Source organism: Malaclemys terrapin, chromosome 12 (assembly GCF_027887155.1).
Source record: "Malaclemys terrapin pileata isolate rMalTer1 chromosome 12, rMalTer1.hap1, whole genome shotgun sequence".
Taxonomy (NCBI): Eukaryota; Metazoa; Chordata; order Testudines; family Emydidae; genus Malaclemys; species Malaclemys terrapin.
This window is the reverse complement of record NC_071516.1, coordinates 26,986,704-27,002,636: the sequence shown is the minus strand read 5'-3', so window position 1 is coordinate 27,002,636 and position 15,933 is coordinate 26,986,704. Positions and strand designations below refer to the sequence as shown.

The following is a 15,933-nucleotide window of genomic DNA, read 5'->3' as shown; positions in this document are numbered from 1 at the left end:
TCTGATGCTGCCTTTTGGTAGACGGGTGCTCCTTGCTGTAATATCCCAGTGACTGTTAGGAAAGGGTTACCCTCTTTGACATCACATAACCGATGTGTTTATATGTATGTGTTAAATACATACATATAACACATGTATATCGTTCCTCCCTCCTCAGCCTGAGTGTACGCTACTATGAAAATCCCAGTGTCGTAGATCTTTAGATTTCACTACAAATAAGCATAGAAAAATGTATTCATGCCTTACCTGAAAATTTCCTTTCTTAAAATAACGAGGTCCACAGATTAAACCCACCCTGAATGGGCAGTAAATTGAGGAAAGATATGGGATTATTAATTGGCACTCAACTTTGTTATTCATTGATCTGTGGGAAGATTAAATAGAACAATCTTAATGCTTAATTTTCCTTTCTGATATAGAGTGTTAGGCATTTCCTAGGCTTATAGAAGTGTCTCAGCTGGCAGTTTCACAGAGAGTCACATCTCCCCTGCCATTGATTGAGAGGTTTGTTCTGCCTCCAGGGCTGCATAGAGCAAAGACCCCAAATGTCATGGATCTGTGGACCTCATTACTCCAAGAAAGGAAATATTTTGTAAGGCACAGATAAATTTTCCTATTGGCAGCACATTGTGAGAGAAACTTTTGGTGCTGCACCTGTTCTGTGGTAAACTTTTGTCTCCAGCGTTGTTAATCTAGCACTTTTCATGAACCACTAGATTTATTCAGTTTTTGTGTAAGCTTTAAAAAGTGGATTTCCTTTGTTTTGCTCTAAACAGGCTTTTGGGGAGGGAGAGGGGAACAGGTGAGAGTGAACAGGTAAATTGCTCGCTACATTCTGTGATTGCATTCAAGTTGCTTTAGACATCATGGCAGATTCTGTAGTGACCATTTATATTCTACAGGGGGAATTACTTAGGGCTAGTCTACACTACCCGCCCGGATCGGTGGGTAGAAATTGATCTCTCAGGGATCGATTTATCGCGTCTCATCTAGATGGATAAATCGATCCCCGAATTGACGCGCTTGCTCCCACCTCGTCAGGAGGAGTAAGCACCGTCGACGGGGGAGCCGCGGCGGTCGATTTTGCCGCCGTCCTCACAGCGGGGTAAGTCGAATAGGATACGCAGAATTCAGCTACGCTATTCGCGTAGCTGAATTTGCGTATCTTAAATCGTCGTCCCCCTCCCCCCTTTAGTGTAGACCTAGCCTTGGGGACTAAACTTGAGACCCATACTTCAAGGCCAGAAAGAGTTTAGAATGCTGTGAAAGCAATACACTCTCACTGCTTCTGGGAGTTTTGGGGAGTGAATTTAGGGTTAAGTGTATAGCACTGTCATATCAAAGAGAAGACCCCGTTCATGAAGGTGCCCACTATTACTCAGAAAGGGATTCTCTTGGTAACTTTATTTCATTTTGTAGCCAAAAGCATGGTAGTGCAAAATACTATATCAGTTTATGACAACCACTTTTCATAGAGTCCCAGTTCCTTTCACCTTCATCACAGCAATGTGGGCAAAATATGTGACAATTTAGACCTTTGCATTTTCACAGCAGTGCACATTGGGACATAAATCACTTGAAATCTAGTCAACTTCTCAAAATATTAAAAGTAGTTTTGAGTACTAACAGTCTCCTGCAGGCCCCTTGCCAATGTTAGTGTTTTACAAGGGCTTTGTTCTCTGAAGAAATATTCTCTCCCCTCTTGCTATATGAAAAGTTCACAGAGGACCATGCAAGGTAATCAGTAAAACTGAACCTACATGAAGTTTAAAAAAAAAAAAAAAAGTGAAATAAAAGAAATTTTTCTCTAATATTTTGGTTATAGCAATTTTAGGTGTCAATTGTAATAGTTAATAGTCAATTTTCACACAAGCATGATTAAGTTGATGCTATGCCTCCTATACTCAGAAACAATCTTAACTTTCTGACCCAAGCATGAACAGTTTTAGTAACCATTTTGACTTCTCTTTATCTTTGGTATCTTGCTTTCCCGTCATCCACATAACAAGAAAATTAATGCATTTTAAGCTGTTATAATGTTTGTTAATGTTTATTAATCTTTGAAGTTTGGTGTATCAGTTAAATATTACCAATTTTATTTTCAATATCCTTTGTTTTTTAAATGAAGGCTGATGTGTATCACAGTTTAGTTGTGATGCTTTTCACAGTGTTCACCATTGTCCTGCTCTCTCTATGGTTTGTTTGTTTGTTTTTTTTCCCCCAACAGAATTGTCACTCCTATCAGTAAATTAAACTTTAGAGTCTGGAGCCATCAGACATTAAAGTCTGATATTCTACTGGGTAGTGCTACTCTGGAGATTCATGAGACATTGAAATCAAACAATATGAAACGTAAGTGTGTAACTAAAAAAAACTACCTTATTTGTATGAAATTTGTCAGACTTGCATTGTTCAAGTTGCTGTGTTTAACCCTTTCAGGTGTTTCAAACAAACAATAATGTGACAATTTAAACAATATATCTAAAGTATAATTGCTCTTTTTTGTCTACTGATGGTATTTCAGAGCTTTCTCTTGAAGTTTATTTCATTCTGGCTGATCATGCAGTGTAGTCTTACTTATAATACACTGTTTTTATAGTGATATTACAAACATGGTATTTTACACCTCATTGGTGTGGAGTAAGAGGTGGAATGTGGGAGTGAAAAATCCAACTGAAGATTAGATAATTTAAAAAAAAAAACAGCCACGGAAGATAATTATTTTAAAGTTAAACGCTGTGTGAGTCGTGTTCCTGGCACTAGACACACAAATATGCATGTGAAGGGTGTTTTTTGTTTGCTTGCTTAAATTGGTGAGATGCTATATCATTTCACAAGACTCAGATGTCTTATGTAGCTGAATATGTGCACCTTCCACGTTGTTTGGAAAGAGAAGCACATTGAATACTGTTACAGGAGCCCTCCTCAGAGAATCCACATTACTATTGCACATATCTTTGCATTGGCTTCATTTTGTTCTGGCCTTCCAAAGAATAGTTTGTTTTGGTTCTTTCAACTGTCTGTACTGTAATTGCAGGACTTATTGGTATCCATGTAACAGTGCAGAACAGGCCAGTGCCCTGATAGCTGTGTTATTCCACTGCTAAAGTTGGAAGAAAGTTAACCTAGGGACTCTTGCTATATTTAACATCAGATATTCTGTTGTGATATTGCAAAGATATTTATCCGGAACTGTGTTCCATTGTGACTAGATGCAGTGGCTTAGCCTGTAAAAGTAAATTCCCTTCCTTCTGTAGATGCAAGAGAGAAAAGCTTCATGTTTTTAAATGTAAATTTTTTCAATGACTGGATAAATATTCTTGTCTGTATATAAAACTTGTATATGCACTTCATGAGGAATATTAAGAATTCTGGTTCTTAAAGGTGTTTTGGAGGTCAGCTCTGAGAGGTGTGGTCCAGTAGTCTAAACACAAAACAGCCAGAAACTCCAGAATTCTGACCCCTGTTCTAATACTGGTTCTCTCTGTGTTCAAGCCATTTCACTGTTCTGCTTCAGTCTCCCCATCTTTAAAGGAATAATACCTATTTACAGGAGGTTTGGGAGGACTGTTTGCAAAAAGCATGAATATTATTAACATTATTCCTGTGAGGATTCAGAGCTATTCTATTTATAATCCTTTCCTGTAGGTTTATAATAATTTCTTTAATAAAATGTAATACACCACTACCTCGATATAACGCAACCCGATATACCGTGAATTCGGGTATAATGTGGTAAAGCAATGCTCCCGGGAGCGGGCGGGGCTGCGCACTCTGGTGGATCAAAGCAAGTTCAATATGACGCAGTTTTACCTATAACGCGGTAAGATTTTTTTGGCTCCCGAGGACAGCATTATATCGAGGTAGAGGTGTAATATGTTAATGTAAAGGGAAGCTTCTAATTTTTCTGCACTTTCTTTTCTAGTGGAGCAGGTGGTTGTGACATTGCAGCTTGTCGGTGACCGAGAACCAGCAGAGGTGATAGGAGACTTGTCTGTTTGTCTGGATGGGATGCAGGTAGATCCTGAGCTCCTAACTAATGGTGATGCCACAAGTATAAGAAGTGAGTGTTTGTTCAAGTAAATAGGGTATGTAGTCTCTGCTTATCTAAAGCTGTTTACTGGAAGATAGTACAACATTTTATTTATAATTACTTACAGCGCTTATATTGCACTCGTGTAAAGACTGAACTCTTCCATTAACCTTTCTGTTTCTTTTGAAGTTTGAATTTGATCCATAAAATAATTGAATAAAAGGAGTGATGGGACTTCAAAATATTTTATTTCAAGATTCATTCCAATATTCAGTCTGACTTTCCTTTCTTTGTGTCATCTGTTTCATTCAGTTTTCTGAATTCTTTGTTCTTTGTTTCATTTTTTTAAAGCTGAACAGATTATTACGGACTCATAGCCAAGTGTGCTAGTTACTTTATTATGCAGCTAGTGTCTGCATGTTTATAGAATTTCATTAAATGGAATGTTTTTTTCCTAGGTACTAACCATTTAGGCACTTTGGGTTTCTTATTTCCTCCCAAAGCTTTTTATTTATGTGTAGATTATAAAGTCAGCTGTTTGGGTGTCTGGAGTTGCCCTTTTCTTGTCATTTAACTATTTTATCCATGTATGCCTTTCCCTATGGTTCTCTTTTTTTTTTTTTTTATGGGTCTCAAAGAATGAGCAGCTGACACAGTACTTTGAGTTGGAGCTGCTGTGTACTGCATAGAGACTTCAGATGGACTCTGCCCTCAGCATCTGATAACAATCTGCAGATTAACTGCATTAACCATGACTTTTTTTAAACTCTGCTCTTTGAACTAACAGCATATTCCCGTGTTCAGATGAGCACTTTCAAGTATGCTCTTTCTACCAGAACATAATCTAGAAGCTTGAATAGTGATATCAGTGTAGCAATATATTCGTACTATGACCTAAACTGCCTTAATGTAATTCTGAGGAGACACCACTGTGGGCAGTAGTCACACATCTTGAATTTTCACAGTCCCATTTTTGAAAGTACTTTTACATAGTTCACTCAGCTCTTCAAGACGGAGCCCCAAATATATTAGAATGAAGGTTTTGCAGATCTTTTGGTCCCTACCTCTAACACAAGGCCACTTCCATGTGTTTTACTTTCATCCTAAATTCTGTGTGTTTGTTCAGTACATAGTACCCTGGAGTCCTGGTCCAGGACTGGGACTCCTAGATATTAGTGCAGTACCAATAATACTGGGCACCTGTTTTCTGGACCATGCTACCTTATCTCACAATCCCAAACTACCTTCCATGATGTCAAAATACGTCTATCCAGCTGTCAAAACCGCCAGCTTTCCTAACTGACGTAGTCTTCAACGTAGTTGTACATCATCAGTACGTAAATCTGTGGCATTTACAAAGAGAGGAGTAATGCAAAATAATCTGAATTTAATAGCAAAATAAAAGGAATACTGTAATGACTGAATTATTCACTTTCATATTTAATTTCTAATCATACTTATTCTTTTAATTTACCTAAAGGGTATACAGTGCTGCAGTACACAGGGTGTGGCCTTTTGGATTCTGCAGACAGAGACAACTTTTAAATATTTATATAATTGTACATTACAGTTATTGTAGTCTTGTTTAAAAGTCTTTCAGTTTCTAAGGGCTTGTCTACACCATGGGGTAATGCTGACTACAGGGGTATGATTTCTAAAGCATACTAACATACTGAGTATTAATTGGTCTGTGTAGACCTTGCTGGTTTCAAATAGTACGATGTTAAAGAACACTAGAGAACCTTTAGTGGACACCAGTAGGGTCTATGTGGACCAATTAATGTGCAGTAAATTGCGCTTTAGAAATCATAACCCCATAGTCTGCCTTACCCCACCGTGTAGACAAGCCCTAAATCAAACAGAGTACTTCAAAATAAAGTCACTGATTATTCAAAACGAGCTGCTGTTAATGAAGGATCTATAATATTTAATGCTTTACTGCTTGCTAAAAAGCCAGAAGAGGGAGCACAAATTGCATTCCCAATGTTTTGTTGACCTCTTCAGTGGCAAATAGCTTAATACAATATTTTTAAGATTAAAAACCTTAAAGAATAAGAGCAGCATTTTGCAGTTACACTAGAATAAAAATAAGGATTCTCAGCACTGATGGTTGAGAGCATAAGATAAAAATTTCTTCCGTAAAGCAGGAATGGGGGCATTATGAAAGGTTTATCCTTTCCTCAGAAGAGTTCAATATTGGTTGCTGTCGGAGATGATGTACCAGACTAGGTGGATCATTGGCAATTGCAAGTATGGCAATTCATATGATGCTGTTACTGCAAAACCACAAGGAGGTGAACAATAAATGTCATATGAATTTCAAGTATCCTTTAAATATCATAAGAAATCCGAGAGAGAACTAGCCTTTTACGTTTACTTACTACTTCTGAAGACTTCTGTGCTCAAACCTGACTCCCTGGTCACAAGTGAAAATAAGTTTGGTTTTTTGGTATCATCCCTTCCCCTATTTATCATGTTATCACATACCTTGCCCTGGTGGGAATTTCTTCCTAAAGAAAGGACAAGGACTGGAATTGCATGGGATTTGCAGTGCATGGTTTAGGTATGTTGATAGAATTAGGCAGGAAAACTTGCAAAGCCTCTTTGTATACTACATTTGGTTTGAGCTTGTGCTTCTAGTTTCTCCCTTTCCTGAGCACTAAATTCACTCACTAAGTTAAAAAAAATGTATGTTTGTAAATGGAAAGAGGAAAAATTAGGTAGGGAAATTAATTTTTATTTTCAGACTCCTAGGAACAATATCAGAAAGAGCATAAAGCCTGAAGTACCAGCATAAATGACTAAGCTTGATACTGGGCAACTATGAAGTAAAATGTTCAAAAATTTTACCTGTACTGTCAACACTGGTATTTAATATGTTGTTTTAAGAGTTGGAGGTTAGCAGAATTTTTTATGCTTTTTTAAAATGTGGGTCTGCCCTAATAGACTCTGTAAAATGACACCACCTTATTCTGCAGATCTACTTCCTATGTGTATTTAGATTCAGATCTTCTCATTTTTGTGATGAAATAAATTCTCTATTTTTTTTTACTCCTTTAATCCTACAGAACCTATACAGCTACGATTAAGTGAGCTGGAATCTCTTCCATCTTATGCTTCATCAGTGGAACTGTTAGGTTCCAAACAGTTACACCAATGCCAGTAGTAAAATGGACTGCACAAGTGTTAAATTTTATTGCTATATAAGCTGGATAGCCCAGGCTCAGTTTGCAGGGCTAGCGGTCAAAAAAAAAAAAATCATTATACTTTTTAAGTGGAGCATGTTTGTTGCAGTAAGTAAACATGAAGCCCATGATACCACTTGAGTCCTTTATCAAAGTTAGGTCTTCACTGTACAAACATTCTGTATCATAGCATGGGAGTAGATCTGCCAAAACAGTCTTCTAATGTCAAGTCCACCTTGATTAACTTGGTGACTCTAAACTCTTTTTATATAGGGCTGTATAAAACTATGACTTAGCTGGCTCATTCTATCAAAGTAATGAGACTAATGATGAGCTCTTAATTCTGAAAGAGATTTCTGCTTTCCTAAGAAAAGTTAGAGACTAGATTTAGAACAATGAAGACAAGAGGAAACAATAGGTCTCAACACTTCTTGAGATTTCATGCATGCCTTTTCCTAACGCAGCAAAAAATACATTTAAAAATAGGTGCTATTGACATTAATTTTCCTCCTTGTTTTTGGCAGCTATTCCTTCCAGTTATTGCTCCGTACTCGTTTGTGCTCTTCTTCACAGCTGTACCTTGGTCATGTGTGAAATGGATTAATTGAAATGGATTCCTTGATAGAGAATCTTCATTATAGTTTTCATTTAGGTTCCTTTTTTCTTCAAATTAGAGTAAACAAACTTTGCTTTGATGTTCTTCATAGAGAACAATGCATTAACTATTCAATCTTTTTAGACAAGTCAAGTATAAAGTCAAGGATTCTTTCCAATGTTTTAGAAAGTCACCTCATGTTATTGGCAGACTTCAGCTATCCTATTCTTAAAGGCTCGCTGGGAGGAGAAAGAAGGAAACAAATATCTAACGTGCTTTACTACGTTTAAAGAATCTCATTAATCAATCAAGACCTCTAACTTTAAAAAAAAAAAAGTTTTATAAATGAAAATGCATAGTATCTTTGTCTTCTACTTACTGTTGTAACCCACGTTTACAGACTGTGGTGCTCTGTCCCCCTCTAGTAGCTGGACCATGCATATACATTTTTGAATGCACTAAAGGTTTTGAGTTAACAGACCCAGGTCTTTTATCTCAGGCAGTGGAGGCTCAGGTCCCAGGTTTGACTTTCCACCCACTCCCCATGGGCATCAAGATACACTATTATTTTGGATCTTTCCTTGAATAAAAGCTCTCCCCTCTACTGATCCTACAAGAAAAATAGTCGTCCTCTGCTTATCTCCCAATCCATAGACCTACAGATGACTTAAGAAGTTACACATTCAGTGTTATAACTTCACTGCAGGATCAAATAGGAAGAGCCAGGCTGTAGAGGAGCAAACATTTGTTTAAAATACAGATTTTACTGGAAACTAACAAGATAAAAACAAAAATATGAAGGGCTATTTTTTTGAGAGGGGGAAAAGTAACCAATACATTCTTATTATGCACTCTAAGGGAATAGATATATATGTAGTTGTGGGAAGTACTTGCAATATTCTATATATAAAGTCATGGTTTTTCTGTTCTTGGAATTACAATTGCTTGCTTGATCTGATTAAATTAATATATTACCTTACATATGTGCTTATTTCTACCTAGATTTTTTTTTATATTGTCCCCATCATAGTGATATCTGAGCATATGGTTAACTTCATATTCTTCTGTGGAAACCAGACGTAGGCTAATGTGCAATTCATAGAATATCAGGGTTGGAAGGGATCTCAGGAGGTCATCTAGTCCAACCCCCTTCTCAAAGCAGGACCAATCCCCCTAAATCATCCCAGCCAGGGCTTTGTCAAGCCTGACCATAAAAACCTGTAAGGAAGGAGATTCCACCACCTCCCTAGGTAATCCGTTCCAGTGCTTCACCACCCTCCTAATTAAAAAGTTTTTCCTAATATCCAACCTAAACCTCCCCCAACTCACAGTACCACAGGTGCTGTGTTTTGGGGCCAGATTTGTACATGGCAATTGAATGAGGAGCTACAAGGAACTCTGGAGTTTAGGCTGATATGCTACAGTTCTGTTTGAGGCCACCAGGAACTGCTGTTTTGCTTGGAGAATAGCCAACTGCTAAAGCTGCCAACGGTTCCTCTGTTCTCTCTGAATAACCTACAGAGTGATGGGGAAAGGGCCCAGTTTAAGAGAGTACCAGAGAGCTGGCCCAGCAAAAACAACCCCACACCTGTTGTCACCAAGGGAGGAATCCATGAAGCAGAGGAAGGAAAAATTCCAGAAAGGCAGCTTTCTTTCTGCTGTCTTATCCTGCCACCTGGAGAGCAGGGAGAGAAGGACATTTAAAAATAGCTCTCTACAAGGTGGAGTTTGGCAGTGGAAGGTTGCTTGAGTCTGTCATGGGGACAGGAAACAAAAGTGATTGCTCATGATTGATGGGCTTGTGTGGTTGGCAATATCACACAATAGCTGAATAATGTTCAGACTCTGTGTTGTTACACCTTTGAGGGGAAAGAATGTATTAATGCTCTTTTCTTGTGCTCCTCAGTAATAATAGCTTAAAATGTGACTGGTACATAGATTTGTGTGAAAGAAGCTTTCACAAATAGGGAGGTGCTCTTCAATTAACCTCAACATTAGAAATGAATCTGAGCATTGAAGTCTATTTTCTACCTTGAAGTCTACATTAAATAAGTTCATTGTCTTTCTTTTTCTGGTATTTAAGGTCCCACGCAGAACGATGGTTCCAGAGCAAGAAATGACACAAGGTAGGAGTTCATTTCTTGCCTGAGTTGTTCATGTGCTGCTTTTAGATTATTATAGCAGTGCAGCGTCACCATTATACTTAAGCTTGCATTATGACTCTTGTTTAAAGGTCAACCTTTCTAAGTACTCTAAAATCAGTATGCTCAGTCGGATTCCTTTGAAGTTAGGTGGACCACGGGAGTGTGCAGGGTAAGGTTAGTAGTCCAGATTTGAGGTCATTCGAGCTAGGGGTTGCAGAGACAAATCCCCCCAAAAATAGCCATTACTCTAAAATTTTCCATTCTATGTGGTGCTTTTCTCCACAGAGCTAGAGATCAAACTGTTGATGTGATATGGGTCAGAATGGTTTGTCTGTTGAGTTTCACCCAAGGTAGTAAGTGTCATCCACAAAAGCTTTGGGGGACCCAAAATGAGAATGGTATTTAAGAAAAAGTATATTTTTTCTGTATTTTTTTTTCACCAATACAGAAAAACAGCCAGAGGGTTTCCATTTCTGCCATTTTGCATGCTTTAAAGCTCTTGTAAGTGCTCTAGAATCTTAACAGTTACTTGGAGTCTGGTGGCACCTTAAAGACTAAACAGATTTATTTGGGCATAAGCTTTGGTGGGTAAAAACCTCACTTCTTCAGATGCATAGAGTGAAAGTTACAGATGCAGGTATGCATGCGTCTGTAACTTTCACTCTGTGCATCTGAAGGAAGTGAGGTTTTTACCCGCGAAAGCTTATGCCCAAATAAATCTGTTTAGTCTTTAAGGTGCCACCAGACTCCTTGTTGTTTTTGTAGATACAGACTAACACGGCTACCCCCTGATACTTGACAGTTACTTGGATTGCTTTGAAATTTGGTTTGTCTAACGATTAAACTTTTCAGCTTGGAAAAGAGACAACTAATGGGGGATATGATAGAGGTCTATAAAATCATGACTGATATAGAGAAAGTAAATAAGGAAGTGTTATTTACTCCTCCTCATAACACAAGAACTAGGGGTCACCAAATGAAATGAATAGTCAGCAGGTTTAAAACAAACAAAAGGAAATATTTTTTCACACAATGCACAGTCAATCTGTGGAACTCCTTGCCAGAGGATATGGCCAGGACTGTAATAGGGTTCAAAAAAGAACTAGACAAGTTCATGGAGGATAGGTCCATCAATGGCTATTAGCCAGGATGGACAGGGATGGTGTCCCTAGCTTCTGTTTTCCAGAAGCTGGGAATGGGCAATGGCATGGATCACTTGATGATTACCTGTTCTGTTCATTCCCTCTGGAGCACCCAGTTTGGCCGTTCTTATTAGTGATCCAAATTTGGGTTCATTTGACCAAGAGGTTCCTGAGTTACAGGCCTCTTCCCCTTGCCCCCTCCCCCCCCCCCCCCAAAAAAAGGAAAAAAAAAAAAAAAAAAAAACAGGTTTCCTTCTGCTGCCTTATACTGTTAAACTGATAAGTACTTAATGACTGAATGAATCCCAGACCTTGCTGAGATTAATGGTTGTGAGCTCACAAGGCTGTGCCTGTGTAACCGATTTGGTCAGTTCTTCCTCCTCCCAGGTCTTGGGCCGTGTCTATACACAGACCTGCTCTGGTTTAAATAAGCTGGTTTAGTTAAATCAGTGCAAACTCATGGTGATATTCTTAATTTGGTTTAAAAATGTTTATTTTGGTTTAGTTTAATCCTGCTCCTTTTTGATTTAGATTAAACTGAAATAAGTGTGTCCATTGTTCCAATACAATACAGTTCTTGTAGGATGCTTTGATCTTATTAAAACAATCTCTTTCAACATCTGGGGCCAGTTCTGTGAGGACTCTGAAGACAATGGACTGAAACTTTGAACTTGATTGTGTTCAGTAGGCAAGCTACTGCATTTTGAACCAGTTGGATGCATAAAGGGTACTTTTTAATTCTTAGGTACCAAGGATACTTTTCATCCTGTCACATGTTGAAAGCCATCTCTGCTGCTGAGGCAATATGTTCTGTATGCCCCCAAACAGAAGGACCTCTCTGCCCTCTAGGAGCTGTTTATCAAATATATGAACGTCTAAATTACTTACACAATCTCCATACCAGCTACAATTATATGATGCTCAGTGAGGGTTTATCTTGGGACAGCTATGCGTTGTTTATATAACGAACTGATTCTAGAATGTGTGGGTAGCATAAGTGTTCTTATATATCAAATAACATCTTTATATACCTCATACCCCTCCCCCACCCCCGAGGCTGATTTTGATAATGTATGCAAGAGGATAAAATATAATGCTCTTGACCTTAATGTTCAAAACCCAAGTAAGATGTTCTGGGACTGAGCAAAAACTAAGCTTTAACTCTAGTAAATTTCAAATCACTGTTGATTAGTCACTTATTTTTAAATTCTTTGGGGGCAATAAGGCATAGTAACTTAAATTATCATGAGCACTGTCCCTGATACAGAGCAAAAGTAGTGCTGTATATTTAGGTCAAACATGTACGTAATTGGGCTTGATTCCACGTATCTGGTGAAATACAACTTCTATTCCTAGCCTCTCTTACTTTGAATAAAAAATTCCAAGTGTACAAATAGTATGTTTATTACAGAGATACTTGGTTATGATTCCCTAAATGAGATTGCAACTAGTGGTCCACTGTGAAACTTATTCTGACCCATCCACACTGATCAATGAACAATGTACCTGTACAGAATTTTATTTTCAGAAGTGTAGGGTCTGATAAGTTTATATGGCAGCAATTCTAATCTGATACAAAAAAGGTCTTCAGTTATTGAGTCATTTATATCTGAATTATGGCTTATGTAAAAGTTTGAAAATTCATGATAGGCGGCACTGAAGCCTGCAGTTAAAGTTGTCAAACATTTTCCATTACAAGTCCGTGTTTTCAGTTGCTTGTAATTTTGTCAAATTTGAATCATTCAGGCTGAAATTTTCTGTGCTTGGGTGGATGGCCAATACATCTGAAAAATGTGTGTCTTCTTAAGGTTTAACAGAGCTTTACAATTCAAACATAAAAAAGCAATGCCATATTGTTACCCGTAACAAAGAAAGGTTTCAAATTAAAGCCGCCAGTAGGAGTACATTACACATTCTTTTGAGTACCTTGTGGCTTTCTGTAATGCTTTCTGTAATGCTTCCTCATTAATGCTTTTTCCATTCCTGATGGAAGGAGCTTCCCAAATTATTAATACCTTGGGAATATTCTTGTATCAGAGGGGCGCACAAACACTATCTAAAAATCTGTGGCACTTCAGTTGGATTATAGAATTGTCATGTGATCCCCGTGGAAATGAAGTGCTTATTTCCTTTTCCAAACGTCCCAGCAATCCATTGTCATGGCAATTACATTGGTATTTTAAAAGGAGTGCAGTTTAGTTTAGTTTATTACAGAGGCTATATTTACAAGTAAATTTCTCTGATACAATAGAAATGTGACATTTAGTGCCAGGATTGTTTACCTAATCTTAGCTTGTGATTTCCCTACTATTTAATATTGTTAAACAAGTGTTTCCAGTGTGTCTTCTCTTGAATTGCACTTAGCAACCTTAACTCTAAGTTTACAAAAGTTTTTTGTTTTGTTTTCATAAATTTAGGCGTTGTGTATTAATCTGAAAAATGAGGATAATGCCTGCTTTGCAGGAATGATGTTAGCTTAATTCCTTAATTTTTGTTAAGATCTTTTAGATCCTATAAAATGGCACTATAGAAGTACAAATATGGTATAAGTGCAACATGCAAATACTGAAAATAACTCCAAATTGTATTGTATTTGTACTTTCCATGTATTCATTTCCCTTTACGTAAACTCGAGTTTAATTCGTAAGTATTTCCTCTAATGTTGGATTACTTTATTTATTAAGGTTATGCTGAAAAATCTCATCAGTATCATAGTACAAATCTGTGATTTTTATGAGATGTGTTCATGCTGGTATGAAAATCGTTTGATTTAAAAAATAAGTTTTGAAAGCAAACTGAGAATTTTATACAGTTTTCCAATCCCCATGTCTTCTGCTGTTTCCAGTATTTCTATTCCATCCTTCCAAACGTGGCCTCTTGCTTTTCTTCACCTCTGTTTAAACTCATCTACAAATGCTTCCTGTTAGATATATTTTAAATTCTGTATAGTTGTATGTCTGGACTGTGAAGAGGTTTATTGCTATAACAAATATGTAAACACATTGTACAAAAACTATTTGTTTTGTATAATATGTTTATAACCGATAAGATTTTTCAGAGTTTCCTCTACTTAAAGCCATAATAGTTAACTTTTCAGTTCTAATATCTTCTATAAATTCCTAAGAATTCTTGTTTCTATTTTTCCCACACAAAGGGCTAATGCAAATGGCCTTGAAAGCTATGAGGATGCAGGATCCAGTGAAAGCAGGACTGTTAATGGCAGTGATTCGCCGGTACTCACAAATGGAGTCTTTAAACCTGCTAGGCCTCCCAGACCCTCCCGACCACCTCCACCCACTCCTCGTAGACCCTCTTCTGCAGCTGGTATGTATTCCAGTGCCAACCATCCATTTAAAAGCTATTTATAAGATACATTCCATTTGAACAGTCCTGGCCATTTCTAATATCTTTTCCTCAGATGTACTGATCCTTTTTTTTTAAGCAAATCCTTCAGAAATGCTCTGCCACAGAGCAGTTATCTTGCTTCCTGTCTTGGTACATTCTTTCTTAATTGCTGTTTTTATCATTAGAAATCTCTCATTTCATGTCTGTGAAAGAACAATGGCTATATTGCAACCACTAACAGAAGTGCAGAAAGCCCCCAAAGGGCCTGATTATGCAAATACTACCAAGGATAATGCTTACTACCATGACCTATCCAATTGACTTTGATATGACTACACTAGGTAGTAAGCGTTGGAAGGATTAGTGTCTAAAACAGCCTTCCTGAGCAGGTAGCAGCATTGGCTCCGGTAGATTACAGTGGGTTTGTTACAAATCCAACCATCTACAGTGTTAAAAACTGTCATATAATAGCAAAAGGCTGCCAAATTCTTAATTTTTTTGCCTTAAAATAGAGTAAATGTTTTTGTTACTTTTTATCATCTGCCAGTTGCTAACAAAAGGCCATGACATTCAGACCTTTCTGATTACATTTAAGTGGCCCCCTAGAGTTTCTTAGGAGACATTATCTCGAGCTGTGGACAAGTGTAGGTACATCTCTACCCCGATATAACGTGACCCAATATAACACGAATTCTGATATAACGCGGTAAAGCAGTGCTCTCGGGGGGGGGGGGGGGGTGCACACTCCAATGGATCAAAGCAAGTTCGATATAACGTGGCTTCACCTATAACACAGTAAGATTTTTTGGCTCCCGAGGACAGCGTTGTATCGAGGTATGTATGATGTGTTACACAATTGTATTCAGATATAGAGTGCTTAGAAAACCATATTTATAGGAAAAAAACACAATGAATTTTTCTTAAAGGGATGTTTGTGGGAGTCAGTTTCCTCATGGGAGCAAAGACCAGGCCATCCCAGCAGCCCACTGAGAAGTGGGAATAGTATTTGATTGAATAGCCAGTTCTAGGTGCAGCATGGAATATTCTCAGGAAAGCATCTATAGCGAATGCTGTCCCCTACAGAGCTCAGGAAGTAGACTACATCAGGACTTGGGTTCTTCTTTTTCATCACTAAACTACACTGCACCCCTCATTTATAATATTTTAATATAACTACATGGGCAGTGCAGCTCTCTTATCTCTTACAATGCTTAGAACATTGTTAAAAGATTATTTCAGTGTTTGTTTAAAAAAAAATACAGCAATGTCCATCTCAACTTTTCAAACCTACTTATCTTGGCCAAATCAAACACAATTTTTGTTTCCTGTTTTTTCCTAAATGATATGCTGCTGACCAAATTGAAACTTTAAATGCTTCCCTTTAAAGTTTTCCACCCATTGTGTTTTTTTTCTTTCTCTCGAGTGAAGTTTCTTTTCAGATCAATGTCATCTAATTTGCTTTTTTGGAAATTGGTATAGTTCATTTGTA

General features: G+C 37.6%; 1 protein-coding gene across 2 annotated transcripts in view; it reads left to right on the top strand.

Annotated features, from left to right (window-relative positions):
• The window catches only part of ITCH (itchy E3 ubiquitin protein ligase), a 108,585-nt gene that overhangs the window by 50,049 nt on the left and 42,603 nt on the right, over positions 1–15,933 (top strand). For both annotated transcript variants that reach the window (XM_054045447.1, XM_054045449.1), the window contains 4 exons: positions 2,228–2,352; positions 3,926–4,063; positions 9,897–9,939; positions 14,254–14,423. In XM_054045447.1, coding sequence (XP_053901422.1) covers positions 2,228–2,352; positions 3,926–4,063; positions 9,897–9,939; positions 14,254–14,423 — 476 coding nt within the window. The remainder of the gene's footprint in view (positions 1–2,227; positions 2,353–3,925; positions 4,064–9,896; positions 9,940–14,253; positions 14,424–15,933) is intronic.